Below are 18,290 nucleotides of genomic sequence, written 5' to 3' on the forward strand. Positions count from 1 at the left end.
TGACTTCCTCTTTGTAAAGTCAGGTTATTTTTGCTTCTGGAAAATCATTACCTGCTCCCGATTGGTCCCTTTCCAGTAAACTATCATGGGTCTTTGGGAAAGTTACTGTAGAGCTAAGTTTACGGACAAATATTTACTTTTTAAAGTTATTGCAATGAGAGCCTTAAATAGTAAAGACATTTTCATTTGGAAAATATGGACTGGTTTTAGCATGTATGTTAACATAGTGTACTTGTATAGCTATTTATAGTGTCCAGAATCTTCCATTATCCCATTACAAGAATTCTATGAGAGGTTAACTCACCTTTGTATAAACATAGAGTCTGAGACAATTAGGGGATGAGAAACTCAACCAAGTTCACATGGCTGCACAGAGGGGCACAACTCACACTCAAGGTTGTGTTTAAAATATATAATTTACCATATATCCATGGTCCATTACAAAGCCAAACAACTTCCGTAGTGTGCACTAAAAATCCACCCAGACCACACTCACACATCAAGAAGTGTGTCCTTAACAACACAGCTGATAGGATGACTCTGTACTGGAACGGATCCGCCTTCAGTGAGATCCTGGATGTCATACAGGCCCACAGAGCCACTTCCCATGGATCTATCTGCCGTATGCATCACTGCCTCCCAGCCAAGCTAATTAGAATTCACATGCAAAGTTGAGTCGGGCAAGGCACTGTATAACAGAAGCGTGTTCAGGACACAGTTTTCCAGCCCTGCTTATACTTCCTACTCTCCTACCATTGGGGAACCAGGCAAAAGACTATGCTCTCACACGAGTGGACATTCAATTAGAGTTGGTAACCTCGGCACACTTCCAAGAGGTCCCCTTCTTCCATCTGTCAATCGATGGCAAACGCCCGGCTCCTTTGGAAAAGGATGAGTGAGAACTTCTTGGAGAATATAAGTCTCTATACCAGGATAAGCCCCCCTGCCAAAGGGGTGGAAGCCCTTCAGAATGAAAGATGTTCTACTTGTCCAGTGGCCGTGGGTGATAGTGGGTAGAGAAACGGGCACTGGGGTATCCAGATAGTTCACTGTCAGCTTAGATGTCAGACTGTCTCACAGTCTGTCTCTCTGCCCTTGAATCACCAGAGTCAGTGCATCTATTTAACACAAGAGATGCTATCTTGAGTGACCGCTTGCAATAAGCACTTTGCACCGCTCTGGGTGCCCTGGCAATGTTATCTGATCCTTTGAAAACCAATTAGTACATATCTACCATCTCACACTTGGGCCTATAATGGCATTTCCTCTAGCTATATACTATGAGCTTGATATCACAGATACAGGAAGGGTAGAAGATTAAAATTCAGATTAAAAATTATAAAACCCAGAGAAACAAGAAGAAACATGAAGGGGTTTGGCTCAGCAGAAAATCTCCTTGGATGGTCTCAGAATCAAGAGCCCTCACTGCTCAGGACTCAGACCCAGAAAATCTTGTTCTGGGAGATTTGTCCAAGGGCTGCAGCCCCTGCTCTTTTGCAGAGAGGAGCCTTGTACCTCTCCGAAGGCACCTGGGATGCCGTTGGAATGGGGCTCCCACCACACAGAAGGCACAAGTGAAAATACAAAAATAAGGACTTTGTATCCAAGGTTTCATAAATAACTGGGGTGGCGGATATTAAATATGATGCACAGTTACAGTTTGTTCTCCTCAAAGAGGATCTGGGCATAGACGGTGCTGGTGGGAATGCCTTTGGCAGCCTGGTGGGGCTTGATCAGCTCCAGCTCAGCATAGGTCAAGTTCTCTTCGGCAATCTTTGGCTATAAGACAAAACACAACACAATTTGAGCTGACTGCCGGGAGTTCAACATCACACATACATTCATCAGGCATGTATTTTCATAGCACTTTGGGGATTCAAAGGGAAACAAATGGACAAAAAATTTAAAAGGAAATGTAAAACCTAAATAACATAAGATAGATCTTGTTATCTTATACAGAACACTATGTCTTGCAAAAAACACTATGATTTATTTTTTAGTTGTCACAGAATACTAACAAAAAATTGATTAAACATGAGGCCACAAAGTAAACTTTAATTCTGAAAAGTAAAAATAATGTAACTATAGTCTCTCATCAAAAGGATAAACTAGAGGTAGAGACAGAAACAAAAATCCCAAAAATTGACAACAAAACTAGAATGCTACCATCTAGAAGTTTTAAGTGACTTAACCTGTATAAAACTGAAATTTCAGCATATCTTGAAAATAATGATGAAGATATTACATGCCAGAACCTAAAGACTGTAGTAGTCAGAGAAAAATCATATCCTTAAATATCTATATTAAACAACATGAATTAAATGGATCAAGCATCCAACTGAAGTTAGTAAAAAAAAAAAGAACAAAATAAAGAAAAGCAGAAGGAAGAATGAAAAAAATAAACACTGACTGTATAAGTCAGAAAACAGAAAACAGAAAACAGAAAACAGTAGAATAAACAAAAATATCCAAAAGCTTGTGCTTGAAAAACATCAATGAAACAAACAAAAAAATGAATCAAGATAAAAAGGGAAAAAGCAAAAATGAATCAAATAGGAAATGAGAAAGGAGGTATAATAAAATGAAAGAAGTTTTAAAACTTCAACTTTGTTCAACGTATTGCAAAAATCTTGAAATACAGGATAAAATGAGTACTAGTCCAGAAAAGTATAAATTATGAACATTAGTTCCAGAAAATGTCAATGTACTAACTACCATCGAAAATAAAGAATGATGGGCTTCCCTGGTGGCGCAGTGGTTGAGAGTCCACCTGCCGATGCAGGGGACACGGGTTCGTGCCCCGGTCTGGGAAGATCCCACATGCCACGGAGCGGCTGCACCCGTGAGCCATGGCCGCTTAGCCTGCGTGTCCGGAGCCTGTGCTCCGCAACAGGAGAAGCCACAACAGTGAGAGGCCCGCATACCGCAAAAAAAAAAAAAAAAAAGAATGGAAAGAAAGGAACAGAGGAAGGAAGGTCAGAAGGCAGGGAAGAAAATATTGTCAAAAGCACCAGGCACAGGCAGTTTGATAAGAGAATTTCTAAGAGAGATTCCCTTAAGGAACAGACAATTCCAATATAATTAAACTGATCCAGAGCATTACAGAAAAGGAAAAACTTCACATATTTTAGAACAATTTCATGAATTAGTATAAATTAGCATAAATCAGATTTACTCAGAGACTATGAAAAGGCACACTAAAGATAGATAATCATGTTCAAGTTGATTTTTTTTCCAGGAATGCAAAGATGGTTCAATATTAGAAAAATCTATTAATATAATTCACAGTAGTAACAGAGAGAAAAACCATATGGTTATCTCTATAGATGCTGGAGAGGCATTTAATAAAAATTTTAAAATTTTTGTTAAAAATAATTCTTGATGGGCTTCCCTGGTGGCGCAGTGGTTGAGAGTCCGCCTGCCGATGCAGGGGACACGGGTTCGTGCCCCGGTCCGGGAAGATCCCACGTGCCGCAGAGCAGCTGGGCCCGTGAGCCATGGCCACTGAGCCTGCGCGTCCAGAGCCTGTGCTCCGCAACGGGAGAGACCACAACAGTGAGAGGCCCACGTACCGCAAAAAAAAAAAAAAAAAATTCTTGATAATGTAGTCATAGATTTTTTTTCTTACCATGATTAAGAAACATTATTAAAATAAAGAATAATTGGTGATCCAACTTCAGTCATATTAAAAATAAAGCTGCTATAATTTAAACACTGCGGTATCAACAAATGAATAGACCTCAGTGGGACTGATGAAAACATTCAGAAATTAACCCAAATATTATTTTTCAATAAACGGTGTTGGGATACTCGGGTAGCCATTTGAAAAAAATCATATCCTTTATGTCATTCTTTACATTAGATAAATTCCAGATGAATTAAAATTTTAATATGGAAACTGAACTCATAAAAGTGTTAGAAGAATGTGTGGGGAAATTTTCAAAAAAATAATCTCAGCACATGGAAGGTGTTTCAAAGTCTAACACAAAATCCAGGAGGAACAAAAAAAGATATGTAAATTTTCATGCTGTATATTGCAGAATATTCTCTAAATAAAGTCAAAGGACAATTGAAAACATGAGCAAAATATTTGCAACTCATATGAAAGGGCCTTACAATTTAACAAAGATAATGGCCAACAGTCCATTAGAAAATTAAGCAAAGAACAAGAGACAGAACCAGAGAGTGCACAGGAAGAGAAACACAAAGGCTCTTACACATATTAAGTGTGACTCAACCTCTCTCAAAATCGGACAAGAGAGATTTAAAATCACTTAGACATCAGTTTTTGTCTTTCAAGTTGACAAACAAACTAAAAGTTTTCCAAAAGAAACAGAAAGAAACAGGTCCTCTTGTATATTGTTGGTGGAAGTGTTTATTGGTACAAGCAAAAAACTGCAAACACTTCAGTGGACGTCAATAGGAGCCTGATGCATTCATAATGGAGTATCCGGTACAGTCTTTAAAAAGAATGATGGAGCTGTGCATGTACACTGTATGTTTTCCTATCATTTGTGTAGTGTATGGGAGTATATATACATGTATATATGTTATATACTCAGAAAACCCTTGGAACTCGCCTGGAAGTCAAGAACCTGGTCTCCAAGCTTCCCTCTGGGGAAGTAAATGGGGTGGCTGGAGAGAGACTCAACCTTTATTGTAGACATTTGTTGGTACCTTTCAAATTTTATAGATGGTACATTATTTAAACAGCACATTAATTAATTTTAATCCACAATTAGAAAAATAAAAGCTGGTCACTAATTTATAGTCGTAAAAGACACATCACTTTCATTTAAGCAGCCCTGCTTTTGTGTTTTGGCTGCTTTGGCTGTGTTGTCATTGTTTTATTTTTTATTTTGGGGGCTATACCTTGGTTAACACACCAGAATTCAGGACAAATAAATCGTACACATTCGATTTAAGTTTCTTAAAAAGTATGCCAAAAGCAAAAAGCCTCTTTTCTTTCGAGATAAAGCATCACACTAGAGGACAGGGAGCAAGAGACAAAGAGAGAATGTAAAGAACTCCTTACGGCCAGTACTGACTGGTCAGGGGCGACCGCCGAGCGACCTTCAAAATTGTCTGGCCCTTTTTAAATTTCAACGTTAAGGACAATTATATGGATCAGAGCCTCCTGCTTGTCTTTTGATACCAAAAATCTTTACGTTGTTTCTTAGTCATCCATATCTTACCAGCCAACAAAAATACCATTTACATCTTGCCTTTCGGTTTAATTACATTTCACATTATAACGATTCCATTTAGAAATGCCATGTGTCCTCAAATAAGCACACAAAAGCCAACTCATGTAAATTTTAGGACCAAGATTTATGAAATCATATTGTCCAGGTGTTTTATTACATTACTTTGAAATTGCATTGTTTTCTAGCGTAGATTATCTGTTTATTCTTAAGTTATTCCATTACGTTTGGATATGAAAAATAACACTAGCTTTCTCAATACAGGTCACCAGGCTGGTTTGGCTGATGTGTTGTTTTCATACATTTTTATGATGTTCCTATAGTAAACATAATTTAATAAAGCCAAAGCACACTAAATAAATAATTGCATCTAGAAAAGCAATAAAAACAAATAAAATTAGTACTTTCATAAGTGGAAAGGTACTTCAATTACTGCTACAAGCAACAACCCACCATAAAATGTGTAGAATCATTTCCCTTATGCATATTTCTGGAATATAATAATTTGATTGAAGATATGAGGCAGCACACAGGAGGCTCTGAATTGTGAAGTGTATACAGTTTCCAACAGGAGATGCATAATATTAGCCCTTGGCACCTTTAAAGAACGTATTGTTTTTCTGGCATGCATCCTTGGCTATCCCCATCAACCATGTTCTTAATTACATTTCCCAGCTTGTTTAACTAGAAATAAATTCCTAACAGCCACTGAAATGGGCAAAATGTAGACTCCTCACCAGTTTTCACCCAGCTACCTTTTTTTGCACTGACGCTTTAGTGGAAGGTTTAGGTGCATTAAGAAGTAGCTTAGAGAAAATGAATGGCGTTATCAGTGAGACCAGGTAAGACTGTAGAACTGGTAGTAAAACTGGGAGCCAGGAGCAGAATGTAAAGGTTAAAGTGGGCAATTGCAATGAGGCAGAGGCAGGGTGAGGGACCTGCTGCAGGGCCCCACCTGTATGTCAGGTGATGTCCACCATCTTGCCAACACAAACCTGTTTGGATTTAAGATAAGGAATCACTCCTAATGCGTATGGCAATTCAAGAACTGGAGTACAGTGAATGGGTCTCCGAAGGTGAATCAAGACATACTTCTGTTAGTTCCCTGACAGCTTCTGGCCCTCAAATGACCCTCTCTTCAAGCCCCCGTCCTGTTCCTGGTGGTGCAGGAAGTACGTGGGGCATCAGCACTCAAGAAGAATGATTCAAATTTAATACCCTTGAACTGGCTGTTCACAAACACGCCTGCAGCAGCTCTCGGCGGCACTGGAAAACACAAAGGAAGCTGTGGAAGGTACAGCTTCCAGGCCTCAGACGTGAGCTTTACACTTAGGTCTGCTGTTGCTGTGTTCCCGGAAACAGGAGGGGGCTGGGGACCAACAGCTGGAAGTTCTGGTAGGGTCCTTTAGGAGAGGCTCCAGAACTTTCTAAACATGTGAGAAGCAATAGTGCCATTTCCTCTTTCCCAGGACTGTCTGGTTTTACTTTCTTTTCCCTTTCACCCAGCCTGAAGAGACTCCTGGTCCATTTCTCCTTCTATTCCTCCAACAGAGGCCTGGTATTTGTGTCAACTGCTTGGAGTCTCGTAGGTTCTAAACCCCTTTGTTTTATGTGCCTTTAATCTCACTTTTCATACATTTCCTCCTAGTCATGAAGAATCCACTCCCTAGTCTGGAATGGGATTCTATGAGCAAGCGGGGGTGGAGGTTCGGATGTAGACACGTGTCACTGCACCCAAGGAAGGTGAGAATAAAAGGAAATGCTCCCGGTTCAGTGAAAGTGTTCACGGCAAGGAGGTGAGGAGAGAGGCCGTCACCCGGTGGCTGCCTGCAGAGCGTGGGTGCAGGAGGAATTGGGTCAAATGCCAGCTGTGGGACCTCGGGCCAGTTCCATCACTGGCACTCAAGGACCTACCCTGCCGATGTAAATGAAGATTTAAATGAGATGATGTATGGAATGTTCTGACACCACTGGGCCTACCCCATAGAAGACGCTAAACGCATGCCTGCTGAATGAATAATGCTCTGGTGTCATCATTCTTCTCCAGAGTGTCAGCTCAAATATCCATTTGTGTACCTTCTGAGATCTTCACGAGTTACCAACAACTATGTGAACTAAGTAGTCCTGGATATCTTCTGACACATTAGGAAGAGATTCTAGGAAATCAGTTGTTACGGGCTGAATTGTGTCCCTGCAAAATTCATATGTTGAAGCCCTTACCTGCAATAGCCCAGAATGTGACTATATCTGGAATCAGGGTTTTTAAAGAGGTAATTCAGGTAAAATGAGGTCATTAGAGCGGGCCCTAATCCGAGATGACTTGTGTCCTTGTAAGAAGAGGACATTAGGACTCATATACATACAGAGAGAAGACCATGTAAAGATACAGGGAGAAGATGGCCCTTTACCAGCCAAGGCAAGAGGCCTCAGAAGAAACTAGCCCTGCAGACAACTTGATCTCAGACTTCCAGCCTCCAGAACTGTGAGGAATATTTGGTTAAGCCACCCAATCTATGGTACTTTGTCTGACAGCTGAGCAGACCGATAGATTAGTCAGGATGGGGACAGAAGAGAAGGGAAGAGGGAATGGGCTGCCTTAGTGGGAGAGGACTGGGGTGTGTGCATATAAGAAGTCACTGCATTTTATGTCAACATGGGAGGAGAGCCGTCCTCTCCCCCTATTCGGTGAGGAGCAACATTGGAATAAAGAGGCTCTAGGACTCTCTCATATGGCACAACTCCCACCCCCCAAGACACACACACACACCCCTCCCACCCCCGCAGCCCCGGCCCCCACGGCGTAGCTGGACCCTGGGCTGCAACAGACCTAGCTGCATTGCTGGGCCATATACCTATTAGCTTTTAGGAAACATGGGATGGGGATGCTGGCATTTATATCCTGCTAAGAAGGGCGCTTGGCTCCAGCCATGAGAAGGAGGCTACTGCAGGCAACAACCGAGGCCCAGGCACGGCTGCCTCCATGTGAATAATGGGCTGCAAGACAGTCTTGCCCTCTGAACTGAATCCAGGGCACAGACAGAGCCCACGCTTATCCTCATCTTTACAACTGAGCAAACAGAGCTCTGAGTGTGGAACAGTCAGCTTTATCGAATCAGGTTGCTTTTGCCCGAATCCCCGTGCACCCACGTGCCCCTCCCCAGCTCTCCCTGAAGCCACTGCTTTTGCTTCCATTTCTCATGCAGCTGATATAAGGAGAAGCAAACCTCAGGAAAAGACTTGGATGAGGTTTAGCAAGTGTTGAGTAGAAGACAGATTGAAATCCCACAGAAAAGGGCTCCTTGATCCAGGGAAGTGATAATACATCTGTGCGCTCAGACCTTCTTGGGCAAGGTGTCTTGTCTCTTCCCAGTGAAACATAAATGGAATTAATTTTGAGACTAGTGGCAAAAAGAATGGAAACCAGGCTCCACAGGCTCAAGATGTGGAGCCTCTTGGTCTCAGGAAACCAAGGCCCCGAGGTTTAGGTAACTGAGGGTTGAAATTCACTCCATGCTCAGCTTTCCCAAGAGGGTGCAGGGCTGTTCCAACAGTGCTGGGGAGCCCTTCTGCAATGTCTATTCAGAAGGGGCACTCTTCTATAATCTACCTAAAAGTGCCATATGCACTAGCAGTGGCCCCAGCCTATGCCCAGATATCTTGTTGTAAAAGACAAATAAATGACAGTGTTTCAAAATAAAATGAAATACATAAAATAAACCATGATTTTGGAAATTCCTACTCCCAGGCCTAAGTGGAAGTGGCCAGATAGTGTGGGGCAGTGACCTGTGATCTCCGGTAGCTCTCAGCAATCATGGCAGCCTGGAGTCTGCTGCCTCTGGTACGGAGAAAGAGGACCCAGCCCACTGTGGGTGTAGGATTGGGTGGGGCTCAGGATATGGGTGTCAACACGAGCCAGAAGCAGGGCTAGATTTATTCTTTCACAGTACCTTCCTCTTGGATCTTTCTGGTGTGTTGTTTGGAATATCAAAGAAGTTCTTTAGCAATACGTGTTGTAGGTTGCAAGCCCCCTAGGGAAGGCACTGATGTACTTTGGACATCCTGCCACTGCTAAGAGTGCCAAGGCTTATGCTCTAGATGCAAACTATCCCACGTGACTTGCTTTCAGTCTTCCTCCCAGGTTCCCCTCCTGTAACGTCCCAAGCAGGCGAGGGGAGCTCAAGTTTCAATGTATGCTGGATCCCTCGGCATGGAATTCCCTCTCCCCTCATACACAAGGTGGACCCCTCCTTCTTCAAAACCCAACCAAGCCCTCGGTGAGGCCTCCCGGACACTATCTTTGGCCACATCTTCCTCCACACCCCTGCCCAACCTTGTGAGGTCTTCTGAGATTGCACTGGGATCCACCATGACATATTCTCCCTCTCTCTCTCTCTCTAATAATAGTAATCATCAAATGGCTCACTGGCCAAAGAGTGAAGAGATTTTATAATAAATTCTTATTTATTTATTTACATAAATAAATATTTAAACCTTTCTAAGCATGCTCCTGAGCTATGTTCTCCAACACAGGCAACACCCCATAACCCCCCAGCCCACAGGTTCACGCACGCACCGTGCACCCCCAGCCCTAGGATTACAGATCTACTCACACCTCTCACTATGCCTTCCAGGGACACCAAGGAGATTTTTATTTCACTTTTTAATTTAATTTTCTTAAAAAACATGCAGTAAAAGTGACTTTTTAGGGGGATCGTTGTATGCATCTGAACACAAGTACAGGTTTCTGGGCCCAGGACACAGGACAGTCCCATCACGTGCCCTCACGCTTTCCTCTGAGGTCATGTCCTCCCTCCAACCTGACCATGGGGGGCAACCTGATCTGTGTTCTGTCACTATGGTTTTCTCTCTTATAGAATGTCTTATGAAAGGCATCATACAGTATGTAACCTTGTGGGATCAGCTTTTTTCTCTCAGCATAATTCCCTCACATTTCATCCAAGTGGCTGCGTGTATCAACAGTTTGCTCCTTTCGATTGTAAGGAGTATTCCATGGTGTGTCACATGCCACGCTTTGCTTATACGTTCACCTGCTGAAGAACATTTGGGTCGTTTTAAGTTTTTGGTGGTTATGAATCGAGTTGCTATAAATATTCTTGGCAGGCTTGTGTGTCATGTGTCATTACTCCAGGGTAAACACCCAGGAAGGGCGTTGCTGGGTTGCATGAAAAGCACGTTGAACTTCAAAAGAAACTGTCATACTACCTGTCCGAAGCGTCTACACCGTTCTTCCCTCCCTCCAGCGATATCTGAGTTTTAATTGCTCTGCATACAGGACGGCACGTGGTGTTGCCCGTGTTTTTTACTTTAGCCCTTCGAGTAGGTGCTAGTGATCCAGTAATTACTATTTCACTGTCCCCGAGGGACTCACCAATTCTAGACTTGTGCTCAAGTTCTCACTGACGGCCACTGAGCCAGATTAAATTCCCACACAGCACGACATCCCCTCAGGAGAACTGGGAAAGGATTATCACACAGACAAGTCTTCTGAGGCAGTGATGGAATCTTCTGGACTCCAGGCGTAACAAAGTGAGTATGCAAGTTTCAAAGTCTGAAACACCATGTCTCCCATCCCCTATCCTTCTGTTCTGCCAGTGAGGAGACGCTGCTACAGCAGACGACGGCCTCCAGGCTGGACCTCCCACTTCTCATTTAAGCCCCACTTACCGCCAGTTTTAGGGTGATGATTATGGGACATTATCTATGGGGAAGGATTTACTGGATAAAACTAGCACCAGAAAAGTCGACCCCCAAAAGGCAGAAGTTGTGTAACTCCTGGGAACACACCTCACTTCGAGCTCCTAACTGGAAGTTTCTTGAGTGTTTCATTTTGTAGGTGTGTTTCTGGGATTCAAGCCAAGAATGAACTTTCCTACTAGGAGAGAGAGAGATTTAACATTCTATGCAGACTCCTGCAAAACAACACTTTTTCACAGAGATCACAGTTGGACGTGCGAGTTGAATTAAATTGCAGGAATAAAAGAAAAATGCAATTGCAGCCACTGCAAGTTCTCCAATGTCAGAAGTTCAATTGGGTAATACCATTACCGCAGCAACAGATCAATAACTAGGACATGGGATGTTTATGCTAACGTCACCTTAGAGTTTAAAAATGTGATTGCAGTTCTACTGAGTTGCACGATCAGGAATCTATTTACCCAAGAGAGAATTACATATTATCCATATTATCAAGGGCAGACTTCCTCTTCCCCCTTTGAGATAAGTGCTCATTTTTTATTCAACAGAGGAGTACCTGCTAAAACAAACTCTCACCTCCCAATATCCGTACACATGCAACTATGGCCACTGGGGTGAGGAATGCTGTGCATTCAGTGAAGCTCTATCTGATGGAGGGTCCTCAATGGATACCTGTAGGTCCCAACTCACGAAAGAAAACTGTTGTGGTCCTTATACGTCCTGTAAGAAACAACATGCCTTGGAAATGAACTTGACTTAATTTTGAGTTCCAAAGGTCTGCTGACTGTTTATGTTTATATGTTTATTTATATTTAAACATATTATAGAAAGAAAAAGTAGAGTTCCCTAGTATGCACATTAAATTAAAATAAAGAATCAAACTGAACAAACGAGACACCTTTCCAAGATAGAGATGTTAAACTGTGGTATGAAGGACACAATCCAGAAGTGACTTTGGGAGGCGACAGAGGATGGGGGTTGAGAAGTGGTCCTTCTGAGACAGAACTCAGGAAATGTCAACTAATCTTCACCAGCTCAGTCAATCCTCACATACCAGCCCTGAGGTATGCGAGGTGGAGCCAACGGCCATGCCCACTTTACAGAGGGGCAAACAGGCTTTAAAAGGCAGGTACATCACTCACAGTCCTGCAGCCATTGCTGGATGGGGTCTGGACTCAGAGCCAGGCAGGCCTGCCCAGAATCCACCCTCTGCTCATGGGCAGTGACCCACACTTACAAGTACAGGGCCAGCCGCAGTGACTAAGGCTCTGGTGTGGACGCCTGGTACCCAGGTGAGCCAACCAGGCAGACAGCAGACCTTGAAATCCCAAGGGGGAAAAGAGTAACCTTCCAAAGACAAGGGGGAAGCTTCACTGGCACAAATCTCAGGAGAGTGTGTTTTCAGAACAGGTCTGTACTGCTCAGTGGGCAGGTGAGCTCCAGCTAAAGGGGAAGTGGGGCAAAGAGAGCTGCCCCGTGCTCATCAGAGGCCTGGCGTGGTGTGGAGGGACAGAGTACTTGAGGGTGCGGCTCCAAGAGCAGACACGTGGTGCTGACGCTGACGAGAGGATGATGAAGGAGGAGGGAATCCCTTCAGGTGATCACTTGTCTCACCCCACAGTCTCACCCACAAAGGACTCTTAACCTCCAAGGACGGAGCAAGCGTGCCTCTTACCAGCATGGGATGGAAGTGACAAGGGTGCAGGCTCTGCTTTGGCCAGACTGCGTGTGAGGTGGCAACAGACTCTTGATTAGAGGTGCCCATTGAACAGGCAGACATGTGAAGCCAAGTGTCAATGGGGTAGGACTGGAAAATCCAGGGGAATTTTCCGAGGTGCCCGCTGGAGCTGCATGCCAGGTCTGCTCTCACTGTCTCCTGGGGGCTGAGGTCAGTGGTCCAATGGGACCTCCCTCAGAGCTGGGAGCTGGAATCCAGCTGCATTCTCACAGCCAGCAGGCAGCTGTGACTGCTGACTTAGATGCATCTTGACAATCTGAGCCAGGACCCAGAGACCAGGACCCTTCGTTTCTGTGCACGGAGATAGAGGCACTCTCTGAGGCCCACTTCCTTTGTTGTTTCAGCCATCTATAAGCCTTGCAATTACATCTGCCTACCTCACACCCAGCTTCCCTTCCACATGGTTACTCGGTGACTAATGGCCAATAACCCAGTGTTCTCTAGGACTTTGGAAGGCTTAGAAAGGCTCTGTAACTCAGCAGAGAAGCCTTGGATGGAGATGAAGATTTTAAAGTCTTATCCAGGCGTGTTGGCACCTTGGGTTGGATGAAGTCATTCGGAAATCATGAGCTGAGCAAATTCACATCATGCTCCTGAATCTGGAGAATTCAAAGGCTGTTTAGCAAAGTGCATTACCAGAATGAATTTGAGATGATGGAAAGTCACATGCCCCTGGCTAATTGCTCTGAGGACAGACAGAAGTGACCAGCTTTAGAAAGTGCTGAAGCTTTGCACTGAAAGGCCTGAGGCATTACGAGTCATCAGACAGATGGATATCTCTAGATTTCACCAACATATGTTTTGGAAGCTAAAATGTGATTATAGATAACGCTCCTGGGGAGGGTCCTGATACATGAAACTTTTCACAGTGGCACAGTGAGAGCTCCATGATCTAATACAGTCACGTATTTTCTCTTCCCCGTGGACCATAGATGTATGTTTTCCCAGCTGCCTTCCAAAATTACTTTTCCTGGCAGTATTATTCAAGAGAATGCTTATGCTTTGAAAAAGAAAGTGTATGGTTACCTACTACATAGGAGTCCACTCTGAGAGTCTTCAATCTTGAACACTCTTGATCTTCTAATCAACTGCAATCTTTAACACTTTTCTAGATTCATCGGATTGGGCAAGGGTCTGTCTAGGGGTACTTAAGAGCATGGACTCTCGGAGACTGAAAGACTGCTATTTACCGGCTGTGTGACCTTAGGTACGTTACTTAACCACTCTGTGCCTCTGTTTCCTCATCAGAGGCACGGGATTCATAAAGTGGGATTAATAATAGTACCGATCCCATGGGGTTATTTTGAGGATTAAATGCATTAATATATGTAATGTACTTAGACAATTGCCTGGTAGCTCAACAGTAAATGCTACACAAGGGCTCAACTATGACTACAACTTTTATCATAGAAACGAACAAGTGTTGCTTTAACAATTTCCTTTTGAAATATTTAGAGGCAGAGAACTGAAGATATTCAGAGGTCATTTGGAAAACATCATGTACCAGATGCTGCTGGATGCCACTGGACCTCCGAAACCAAGGCAAAGAAATGGGAGGCTTGGGCTCAACAGCTAGCAAGCGACAGAGCCAGCGCAAGAGCTGGCCTATAACCACACCACTCAGGTCCATGGGAGTGGTGACTTTGTCAAACTTATCCGTTGCTGCACCCAGTGGTGTGCAGGGAAATTGCCGAGCAACTGGCCCTCCAAGAAGAAAACTCTCTTTTGTAGCATTTGCTGATTTACATGTGTAAATCCTCCCGCAATGGCTGATTTCAAGATGCCGAAGAGATCTGTTTTCTCTAGTGGATAGGAGTGGGCTGGGGCACGCCATTGTTTATAACTTAGCTCCTAGGAAGATACCTGACCCAGGTGCTACCTGGCACACAGGAGTTACTCAATGCTCATTTTTAAATGAATGAGTGAATGAATGAATAAGACAAAATGAAAGAAAACCAGTCTGACACTCATTAAAAACTGTTCTGTGGATATCCTTGGTCCCAGGAATGTAGGGAGGGGATGCTCTCAGAAATCATGGGCAGAACCATGGGACTCATTTCTCTTTCAGCCTATCTAGGGTTTCCATGAGGACAGTCTACTGAGAAGTAGGATGCCTGGGTTCTACTATTTGGAATCATATAAAATTTGCATCTGGCTTTCAACTTTATGGTTTTAAAGATAGATGATAGGTAGATAGATAGATGACAGATAGATAGATAGATATTCTACACTGGGGAGGGTATGAGGAAATGTTCACTCTCATCCTTTGTTGGTGGGAGAATAAAATAAGAAAACACTTTTGGAAGGTAATTGGGCAGAATCTATCAAAATTGAAAATGCAGATATACTTTCCTATCGTAATCCCATTTCTAAAAATCTCTCCTATAGAAACACCATTAAGCAAATTTGTATTTGAAAGTATATTCACTAGAGCACTGATCCAAAGAGAAATTAGAGTTGGGACTGATTAAAGAAACAATGATGCCATAACACTTTGCAGTCATGAGAAGAATGGGGTAGATCTATATGTACTGATACAGAAATATGAGCCTGATATATTGTTAATGAGAAGACAATTCAACGTGTGAATATTTTGTTTAGGATTGTTTTTAGGGAACACACAGAAATGGATTTGTCATAATCTGTGGACAGAACCTACAATGACTGTGGGCCAACTGTATATACACTTTGGGAATATACACATATATATGGATTTAAGTTTACATGTACATAGAAAAATACTTAGAAGAATATAAGCCAATCTCCTAACAGAAGCCACCTATTAGGAGGCCCAAGGAAGAATTATACTTTCTGTTTTAACAAATAGAGATCCTGAATTGCCAGCCTTACTCCTGCACCCCACGCAGAATTACCATTACAGCTTTCATCATGAAAACCCATCCAGTAAAGTCAGGACAGAAAACACCCTTGACCCAGTGGCCTAGGACTTTACTGAGTGCTTTTGATGAGAGGCAGCAGACCCCAGAGTCCAGCGAGGAAGAAGAGGGACTGGGGGCCAAGTACCTGGTCAGATCCAGCTCTGCCAGGTCCATGGGAGTGGTGACTTTGTGGGACGGGAGTTTGTGCTGGTCCTACTTCCCTATGCCTCCCCTGCCTCATCTATGAGATGGACACATTACAATGCATAGGTCAGAGTCATCCCAATGTCCATGTTGGTAAACACTAGGATAGTGCCTGCATGGGCAAGTGCCGTCAAAGGGAAGTGTGTGTACCATCACCATCATCACCTTCATCATCACCATCATCACCGTCATCACCATCATCACCACCACCATCATCATCGCCATCACAATCACCATCATCACCACAGCATTATGTTCTAGACACAATGTACAGGCAAGCATTAGGAGCAAATACAAAATAGTAGGAGGTATGCTAGCTTATTTGTTGGATTCATATGTAATATGGGCAATGGGCACATATGATTGAATTCATAGTTCGTATTCATCATCTTTCTATGCACACTGTAATCTTAATTCACAAGACTGTGTCTTATTGCATCACAGGTACTTGTTGGAATTTATAAATTCAGCTTTAGGAACTTCTAATAATAAATGAGAATTGAATCTGGCTAGGGAAACAAAATCCCCTAAATGTACCATTAGTTTGTCATGAACTCAGAGTTTCACACAGAAATTTTCTTCCTGATATTCTGGATGCCCACCGTGATGTTACAGATTAGGTTGATGATGTTTTTCTTCCTTTTCTTTTTTTCCAAAATGGCGCTTCATTTCTAGTATTCTCTATTTGAGACTGAAAAAGTCTTTTAAAAACAACTCTGGGGCTTCCCTGGTGGCGCAGTGGTTGAGAGTCCGCCTGCCGATGCAGGGGACACGGGTTCGTGTCCCGGTCCGGGAAGATCCCACATGCCGCGGAGCGGCTGGGCCCGTGAGCCATGGCCGCTGAGGCTGCGTGTCCCGAGCCTGTGCTCCACAACGGGAGAGGCCGCAGCAGTGAGAGGCCCGCGTACCGCAAAAAAAAAAAAAAATGAAGTTTTAAATGAAATAGGCTTTTTTAAAAAAAAAATCAAATGTGAGCACAAATGATATTGTTCCAGGAGATTACAAAAATAAAATAGAGTGAAAAAGTTTAAAAAAAAATTTCCCAGCAGTGCAATGATCCCAGCAATGAAGTGCCCAATAAAGGCAGCAAATCAGCTGAGCCGAGATGCAAAACAAGCTACCGCTCTGAAGGGACATTCCCTGCAGACACACAGAGATGGCCCTGCCCCAGAGTGGGCCCAGGACCCCCGGGAGCAGGGTGGGCCTGTGCAACCAGCCAGGGTCACTCAGGGGACTGGACCTCTGGGCTTCCGGGCCTGCCTCCAGCCTGGACCATCCTCGGGCCCAGCTCACCCCTCTGCTGCCTGTTCACCTTTGTCAGGGGGCTCCAAGGCTCCTGTCCCCATAGCGCCTCGTACACTGCCTGTCCACACTGAGTGGGAGACTGCAAAATGATCCAAGGGAATCTGTGACGCAGCAAGTTGGAGGAACACAGCTGCAAGGTGGTCACCTCCCTCCTGAAAGCACAAAGCCACACTACCCTTCTAGAACAGGGCAAGGCAGACTGCCTCTGCACCACTTCTAGAGGAGTCCTGTCATCTCCCAAAAGGGGGTTCCCAAGGAGTGCTTAAGGTGCTACCAGTCTTAAAAGACTCCTGAAAGTAACGGCTTCACCTGGCCCTTTGTTAATAGCATCAGAGCCTCAACCAACCTCCACTGGCCTGTGATGAAGCTGAGAAGCTTCCAACCCTGTAGCTGCTTTTAGAGAGCGTGAAGCACAGAGGGGCCTCGGCACGGACCTCGTGGCCTGTGGGGAAGTGACAGCCCTGCATCAGGGCTGAGTCTCTAATATGAGATGTTCCCACTGCCACTTTGGGGAGGCCTGATCTCGCCTCCTCGGTGATCACATCCCACTTACGAAAGGCCCAGCCACCTGCCCTCCCCCGACTGAAGGAAACCCATGAAACGAAATGACTTCTGTTTTCCCGACTCTCATCCCTTCCGAAGCCCGGGCATCTATTCTTCCCTCCAGTTGACACACATAACTCCCCGTGACAATAATGGGATGTGCATGTGTACCGAGGGGGGCATAGAATTTTTATCTCTGTAAAAATGGTACTAGCGTGGTACAAGCAAAGTTTTTGTTTTCTTCCCAAGGCTTTTACTTGGGGAGATATATTGTTCATGTGCTTGTGGGTTTTTCCTTCTTTTTAATTTTAAATCGAGATTATGGACATATTTTATGCAGGTTAATATATTCTTTTCATGCAAAATTTAACTGAAACCAGTGCTAGCCCACTTAACGACAACAAGAGAAATTCTTCAGCTTATTATAAACATCCTTCAAGAAACCTGAAATGCGTGTCCTCTGGAAATAATTTTGCTGGGATTTGGGTTATTATTAAAATCCTCTCAGAATTCTATCCCTGGTGTCTAATGTGCCTCAAAGCCCTTTTCTGCTACTGATCAGAGAAAAACTCTTTCTGGACTTGCAAGTACACTGTCGATAGTGAAAACTGAACTGGAAGAGGGGGCTGCTTTCCTGACACCAGGCAAACACTCAGTAGGGCTGGCACCTCAGGCCTGGGCTGACCACTGGGTGCAAGGCCC

The 18,290-nt window shown here is 43.8% G+C and overlaps 1 protein-coding gene across 2 annotated transcripts in view; it reads right to left on the bottom strand.

The window, feature by feature from the left end:
• Positions 1–397: 397 nt before the first annotated feature.
• The window catches only part of VSTM4 (V-set and transmembrane domain containing 4), an 86,396-nt gene continuing 68,503 nt past the window's right edge, over positions 398–18,290 (bottom strand). Inside the window, exon 8 of one of the 2 annotated variants that reach the window (XM_060126392.1) lies at positions 398–1,779. In XM_060126392.1, coding sequence (XP_059982375.1) covers positions 1,654–1,779 — 126 coding nt within the window. In that variant the 3' untranslated portion in view covers positions 398–1,653. The remainder of the gene's footprint in view (positions 1,780–18,290) is intronic. The other variant, XR_009536105.1, reaches the window with a different exon arrangement.

The sequence above is a fragment of the Lagenorhynchus albirostris genome, chromosome 16 (assembly GCF_949774975.1).
Source record: "Lagenorhynchus albirostris chromosome 16, mLagAlb1.1, whole genome shotgun sequence".
NCBI classification, from domain to species: domain Eukaryota; kingdom Metazoa; phylum Chordata; class Mammalia; order Artiodactyla; family Delphinidae; genus Lagenorhynchus; species Lagenorhynchus albirostris.